Raw genomic sequence first — 8,305 nt, 5'->3', positions numbered from 1 at the left:
AGAGAGAGAGAGAGAGAGAGAGAGAGAGAGAGAGAGAGAGAGAGAGAAGAGGGTCTAAATAGGACAAATTCTTGGGGAATGCCTACAGTTAAGGGACATTATATTGATAATATGATGATCCAGCCAAAGGAGAATGAGAAGGATCCGACAAACAGATAGGAAGAGAACCAGATCAACTCTCTCTTCCAAGTCTCATAAACTCATAGAAATTTAAAGTCAGAAAAAGCTTTAGACAGCAGACCTCCCATTTTATCAAGAAAAAAAGTGAGAATCAGGTTATTTACCCACATTACCAACAGTAATATTAGTAGCTTATATTCATGTAACAGTTTAAGGTTTATAAAGCACATTGCATGTATGATTTCATTTCCTTTTTGCAGAAACCCTTCGAGTTAGGTAGTAAAACTGAAATTATCCCCATTTTATGGTTGAGGGAAAGTGATAGAAAGTTTAACTTTTCAGCTGCTTGTTTTGGACTGTTGAGACTTACACCATGTAAACCTGCCACAACAAACTAAATATCAAGCTACCATATTTATTTTCAATCAAAAGAAACCAATATAACATTTTAGAACTTGATGAGAGAGGACAATAGCTGAAATTTACTATAGTGCTAATATAAAGTAAGGGCAACTAGGTAGCACAGTAAAAAGAGGGCTGGGCCTGGAGTGAGGAAGACTCATCTTCCTGAATTCAAATCTGGCCTCAGGCGCTTACTAGTTTTTTGATCCTGGGCAAGTCACTTAACTCTGTTTGCCTCAGTTTCTTCATCTGTCAAATAAGCTGTAGAAAGAAATGGCAAAGCACTCCAGTATCTTTGCCAAGAAAACCTCAAATGGAGTCATGAAGTCATTCACGACTGAAATGACTGGACATCAATGAAATTTGCAAAGCACTTTAACATTATCCATTATCTGATTTGATCTTCATAATAACTCTTTGAGATAAATACTATTGTTATCTCCATTTTACAGATGAGGAAAGCGAGGTCCAGAGAGATTATGCTATTTTGCCTCTCTCCTCCATAAAGTAGGTGCTCAAAAAATGTTTGTTGAATGATTTTCAGCATCTCTCGGGTAATAATTGTTCAGGAGGCTGTTAGCCCTCTAGAAAAGAATAAGAAAATGTAGCAGTTGAAGTACTTAGGAGACAAAGCATGGTGGCTCTGCAAGAGCCATCTTAGTCCATCCCTCTCATCCGAAACTCATAAGTGTTCCTTCTAACAAGAATAATTTGTACTATAAAATCATGGTCTGGGGACTTTCAAAGTTGCCTTAATATGTGGAAAACAAGGGAGGAGCTTATGACAGATTGTTTCCTTGGCTCCAAACCTACAGATAGACAATACATTTCAATCAGGTTCGGGTTTTGTAAGTAATCCACATATTTGTGCATTCACATAGAAAGGAAATGTGGCTACAGAAAAAATGGCAGCCATTATCAGGGAGCCAATTACCTGTTTCCCAAGCATCTACGTGGCATTTGTTATTATTGAATAAAGCCAGATGTTTAAAATAAGCTGATAATTTAGATGAATGCCACATTAGGAAGTAATGGCTGTAAACATGCTACAGCCATACAGGAAAAGCTAAAATGCCTGTTTAAATTGTATTGTAACATAGGTCTTTTAAATATAAATTCCCCTGTATTCTCCCTAAATACTAACACAACTTCAAAGAATTTAAAATTGGCATTTTAACTTGATAAAAAAGCTTAATGAATTTATACTAGTTCTCTAAGCAAGGCTAAATCTACAACTTTTTAACTGTTTTCTGACTAAGGGAAGAGAAAATGGAATGCAAAATAATTCACTGACACAGATAATCATCAGAAAACCCCTTTTTGCATATAGTTCAGCTGAATCTAAAACTTTGCCAACATTGTCATTAAAACATATAGAAGGGTGGGAATTCATTTGAGGGTTAAAGATAGATATAGATATAGATTTACAGTATTCAGTCTTGCCAAAAAAAAAAAAAAAAAAGAAAAAGAGAAAGAAAAGAAAAGGCTTCTTAGCCTAGTAATGATCTATTTTTTTAAAGTTAACTATTTCTTGAAGTAATGGTATTCAAATGACAATAATCTGTCTAAAAATGGCATAAACCCTTTTTAAAAAAATTGAGCCAGCTGGATTTTAAGATTTATAGACTAAAAATAATAACAAATGTAATTTTAAAATGCTAAACACAGAATTCATGCCAATTAATGTTAATATTCTGTGAATGATAAGAATTTGTCAAGGTATACATCTAATTAAAAAAAGAAAGTTATAGTATTGCTTAGCATTATGCATAATTATTACATTTTTCAAGGTAACTTTGCATAGTAAGAATATAATGTTAAGGACCCCTCCTTAGTTTGAACTTGTAATGTCTAGAAACGTTAGAAATTTAAGCAATTTTATAATTATAAGATATAAAAAGCTCCCTAGAGCAGACCTTTGGCAGGCCTAATTTAGAACACATATCAACCCAGAACCTTTATTTTTTAACATGAGAAGTTCATCCATGGCCTAGTCAACTTTCCTTGAGATTTCCTGTATTATCCCTCTCCCATCCTTGTCTTTTTAAGAGAATACATGGGACAGACAGGGTTATGCCCTGTCCTTTCTTTTAAATAAATATATTATATTCAGTTTTTATTGAGGGTTGGGGAAGAGGGACACTGTGAGGCCATGTTCCCAATTAAAAGTGCAAAATGCTAAACTCCATTACAAAGACAGATAGGAAAGTACAACTTCATTGTTGAAAACAATTTCCCTCCTATCAGTCCAAGGATTCATGCATCAATATTGTAGATGAACTGTTAATTACAAAATCAATTAAAATTATTTCTAAAAACAGTCACGCGTCCCTGGCTCTCAGGGGGGCAATTTGGGCAGAAGGTCTCATCTCACTAGGACCGCGCCAAATCACAAAGTCGTCATCCACAAGTAAGCAAAAGCAATCTGGTTTTTCATTTTTCAGCGCGGCTGAGCCCAGCCTGAGATTGATCGTCACATATGGCCCCAGAAAACAAACTGTCAATACCTTGAATGCTGCAGAATTTGAACAAATAGCCGTCCGCCCATTCAAGCCACTCATTGCATCCCATTTAACAGATTTTATTGACAGTTTCCTTCTTGTAATTAAAGGGAAAACTACTGGCCAGCAACCAAGATAAAGTTCAAAGATAGGGTCAAAACAAAAGCAGATGGAGGGGCACGGTGTGACTGTCAATGGTACATAGCATCAGAGCATGTTATTGACACACAGGTATCTAATGATCGGCTCGTCATTAAAGAGGGATCTATCCTGAACTTTATGCAAATGCTAAAAGGGACTTAAGACCACAATAAAGCATTAGGGGAGACACAAAAGAAAAAACAACAAAGCATCAACGATTTTTTACTTATCAGACATTGCTTCCTGCTTCAGCACTTTTAAGTTTAAATGTAGGGAAAAATTCTTTCTGTAGTTCTTAACCCCTTCTACACAGGTAGTATTTTTCAGAGAACTGTGCTAAAACAAAAAGTGATTTTTCATGAAGGTTCTCAAGCTTACTGGTTTTATTTTTCATTTAAAAATGGTTAAAACTCTTATTTTTCCAACAAAATGGTAGCTGTGAGAATAAGATATCTTTTTCTCTACAGCAAACAGTCAATATGCAGGCAAAAACAGTCACATACACACATTATATGGCCAGATTATGAAACATGGGATTATGGGGGTAGAAACGATGGGCTATTAAGAGATTATCTAATCCAACCCTCATTACAGATGAGGAAACTGAAATCCCAGAGATCAAAGTGACTACTCTAGGATCACAGAAATAAGTAACAGAACTGGGATTTGGACAAATCTTTGGACTCCAAATCCACTATTTTTTCCATCGCACCATGTTGTTTTGTGAGTCAACAGAGTTAGGTCTGTGGTTATTCCTGAGGATGTCTGCCTGATGCTGCAATTAAAAACATTAATGCTCAGCAACCTTCAAAGTCTTTCAGTATGAACTTTGAAATTATCCTTTAAGTATATAAAATAGTAAATTTTGCCTGTAAGTTGAAATTCCCATTCTTAGCTTTTCAACTGTTTCCAAGCTACTTGGAGCAAAACCATGCAGAAAGAGCTAAAGGAGAGGGGAGGGAGTGGGTGACAGATGAAAAATGTAGCAACAATTATGCCATTTTGCCAACCTGAATTAGCAAGCGCTATGGCTTTGAGGGTGACAAACTCTTCTTTCTCCAGCTTCATGCTCTTGTATTTCTTTACCAGCTGCAGGATGGCATTGTTGAGGTCAAGGAGGCCTGCTAATTTGGACTGATCTTCATCCATAATATAATCTTCTGCATAGACAAGTTCATCCTCAAAAGAAAGTGATCGGTATACAACACCAAGGATCAAAATCTCCATCCAAGCACTTTGCAGAAGGCTCATCTGATCAGCCAGAGACAAAGTAGAGAAACCTAAATGGGAAAACGGGCAGAGAAAGTTACTTAAGCATGTTCCTATATATCCATAACTTTGTATTGCAATATTAACTTCATATGGTACATCAGTTATGCTTCAGTACACTATGCAATTCTTAAAAAAAGAAAAAAAAACCCTTACATTTTACACTCATCATTTTTGGAATAATAAAGTAAAAATTACAAATCAGTTTCATCTTGTTAGTGTTTTCCATAGGATTTACAGACATGGCAGGGTGGGGGAAATATAATAAAAAAAACCCCTATTTTCATATTTTGATTTGAACGTAATATATACTCTTAGATCTTTAAGTAAAAGAAGGATGTGTTTTGGAGACACTTGATTCCAGGCCAGAAAATCTGACACAGCTTTCCCTGAAGCCTCATTTCAGGAACACTTTAAACTCTATAGCTTCTGAAAGTAATGTGAAAGAAGGGGAGGGGGGAAGCATTTTGGTTCAAACAATCTGGTAAAGTTTGGAGTCATGGACTTAATGAATAAGGGAGAAGCCATATTGCTTGGGCAATCTTGTTTCCACTGATAATGACTGCGAAACAATTAATGCTGCATCTCTATATTATAAATTATGGGCAGCTAGGTGGCACAGTGGATAGAGGGCTGGGCCTTCAGGTCAGGAAGGTTCATCTTCCTGAGTTCAAATCCTGACATGAGTGTTTGATCTTGGGTAATCACTTAACCCCATTTCCTCATCTGTAAAATGAACTGGAGAAGAAAATTGTAAACCACTCCAGTATCTTTGCTAAGAAAACCCCAAATGGGGTCACGAAGTATCAGATATGACTGAAAAACAACTGAACAGTAACAATATTGTAACTTCACACAATTTTAAAAAGAGATTTTGGCCAAGAAAAACCTGTGTTTAAAATGTCTCTATATAGGAATCTGAAGCAGTTTCTTTGATCTGAAATATCTGAGCCTCCTCTATTCTCGACTTCACATTTGTTCAGGTTGACACAAACTTGTCAGCTCTCAAATAAGAGTGAGAATACATAAAAACTTTATTTAAGCATGATAAAATAAAATGACAAATGGTAATAACCCTATTAGAAGTTGGTAGTAACTGTACTTTAGGGGGAATAACTATAAAGAAGATTTTAAGAGAATATGCTTGATCAATAACCAGCTAGATGCTGGAGTCCTAGAAAAGACCTGCTCCTCTTTAGATGCCACCATTATGTATGGTATTTTCAGGAATTTAACAGCAAATAGCACTGTATATTAGAGAGATCCGTGAAGTGTAATTCTGTGGTGATTTTTTTTCTGAACAGAATAATAATAATAAAAAACCCCAGAGTACTATACATTAATAAATATGCATCTGTCTCCTTTTCTTGACACTTTCCAACAAAATCACTAAAGAAATAACTCTATACCCTTCATTTTCCATCAAGTTAACATTTCTTGCCAATCCTGGTTTTCTATAAAAAATTGGTAGTATCCTCAATAACACTTTGGAGTTACAGAACAATAGGCAAAAATAAATGATTTCTTGGCTGTAGTGAAAGCCTAGCTGTTTGCCCTTGGCACCATTAACCATAAGTACTTAATAAAATCATCAAAGGGGATTAGTCAAGCTTTTCTTAAGGGGAGGTCTTTAGGCATGTATAGAGCTTTTATTTGGTTGTTTATGAAGCTTACATGTGCTTGCACAAGGCACTTTCTCAATTGGTTGACTAAGTCTAATTTTTTTTCTTTTAATTTGGGGTCATCTTTAGCCCAATAAAAAGTAAAATTAGTATATCCCAACACTACTAACCCTGTATTCCTCAGGCTTGAAGGGGGATTCTTCAAACAGACTGATTTTAAACAGAGATTCAATGCATAGGTGCATTTCCCTCCCTGGAACTGACCTAATGCCACTTGATTTCATTTTTCACTGCTGATTGCTAAACCCATAAAAGGTAACTCACTCCTATCTACTACTCACCAAAACCCCCGAAAAAAATCATTCTCCATGTTCATCCAAAATCTAAGGCTAGGAAAAGGCCAAGAAGGAATAGGAAGTGACTATTTTGATTAAGGGGCAAGAGAATAAATGATCCACAAGGTTATATACACGAACAGAAATATACATCGTCTTCCTTTTCCTGTTTCTTTTCATTCTCCCAAGAACCAGTTTTCCTGCAGCAGCAGATGGACAGAATGTAGCCTGCAGCACCTTCTTGTGACAGCCCTATTCTCCCTCGCAGACACTGCTGTTACTAAATAGATTTACACATTCTCCAATCTCCACACATCTTTCTGCCGAATAATTAAAAGCAGGATGATTAGTTTATTGAGTGGAAGGAGGAACTTTTTTATTGAGGTCCATCCACGATTTTATCAGGGCCAGCACTTTTACGGTTGTCAGGAGGGTGCAGGCATCCAATTTTTCTTATCTGCCTGATTAATACAAACGCTGTTTCAGGACGCATTAATTAACAGATACAAATCTACGTTCTCATGGAAGGATCAATACAGAGAAGAAAAGAGGCATCAATGTGAATTTAGTGCTGATGATGGAGAAGGCACTCTATTGACATTTACGTGCATGGAAACTTTAGAGTTGCACTCCAGCCTCTTTGTCCCTGTGATTTACAAATTAACAATTTTTCAGCCATAACAATGTTTCACACATTTCTGTTGGGTTTAATTAAGCAAAAAGCAATAAAATCAGTTCTGATTTTTTTTTAAGGTGAACCTACAATATCTTGTGTCAATAGCTGTTTTTCTTCCCTCCTGAAAACTTAGAAGATTCCCCTTTGCTGCCCTCCCCCTCCCCAACAACTCCTACTCCTCTTTCACAAAAACAAAAACAAAAACAAAAAAAAGGAAGAAAAGAATAAAAGCAAAGTTGGGGCAGGGGGAGGAACCAGATAAGTTTTTCTTTTTTTGGATATAGCACAAAAAGGCTAGGACAGATCTGATGATGTGCTCAATTCTATTTCTGAAGACTGAAGATAATGTAACTTTTGCAAACTGTTTTAACACCATAAAACTTCCAAGAAACAGTACCAAATACTTCTGTGCCTCTCTGGTTAGAAATAATATATTCTCAAACACCCATTTTAACCCTTTAACTTCATGCTTCTTGGAGCAATGAAAAAGGCCTTTTGCTTAAAGGACTACTACATGCCTCTGTCACCGCAGAGGTTAAAAAATCCATTTCAGTTTTGATTTTAATTTTGTGTGCTGCTTCTCCATTCTTTTGCACAGGATGGTATATTTGATTTCAACTAAAAAGAAGCAGAGATTAAATAACCTTTTTGTGAATAGGGGGCTAGGCAACAGCTAGAAGCCTGCAGCATGAAGGAGAATGGACTTCTCATTAAGTTGTGCCCATTCCACTCTTACTATTCCTCAGAAAATGTGATTATTTTGATCAAAGATAAATTTTTCTACAATGTTAATTATACATGGCATACTTCACAACACCTACTACTAGATCAGAGATGCAAGTTTGAGAACGCGGTCATCTGAAATATTTATTTTCTACAGACAGAAACCAATTGCTTTCCTTTGGCAATGGCTGAATTTCAGGTTTTGCACAGCATCCTATCTTAATCTTCGGCCTGTGACAGGTTATAGTTTTAAATGTTCAGCTGTATTACAGAATTTTAAAATACACCGATATTGTGGCACATTTCTTCTTCCCCAGCAACGGACTATTCCATGCATATTGGTGACAATTCTGATCTCTCTTCATCTCCCTCCTGGAGTCAGTGCCATTTAATGTATCTGAGGCATTTTGCTCCCAGAATGACTCTGTACCTTGACCTGCAGTTAAATAGAATGTTTATCTACAATACAGTGTGCTCCAAATAAACCAGATGACAGTTGGGAATAACATCATTTGG

General features: G+C 36.2%; 1 protein-coding gene across 5 annotated transcripts in view; it reads right to left on the bottom strand.

The window, feature by feature from the left end:
- The window catches only part of ESRRG (estrogen related receptor gamma), a 658,508-nt gene that overhangs the window by 7,350 nt on the left and 642,853 nt on the right, over positions 1-8,305 (bottom strand). For all 5 annotated transcript variants that reach the window (XM_027871328.1, XM_027871329.1, XM_027871330.1 and 2 more), the window contains one exon: positions 4,175-4,444. In XM_027871328.1, coding sequence (XP_027727129.1) covers positions 4,175-4,444 — 270 coding nt within the window. The remainder of the gene's footprint in view (positions 1-4,174; positions 4,445-8,305) is intronic.

Source organism: Vombatus ursinus, unplaced genomic scaffold, assembly GCF_900497805.2.
Source record: "Vombatus ursinus unplaced genomic scaffold, bare-nosed wombat genome assembly UNPS02014798.1, whole genome shotgun sequence".
Taxonomy (NCBI): domain Eukaryota; kingdom Metazoa; phylum Chordata; class Mammalia; order Diprotodontia; family Vombatidae; genus Vombatus; species Vombatus ursinus.
This window is presented reverse-complemented; position numbering and strand designations above follow the sequence as displayed.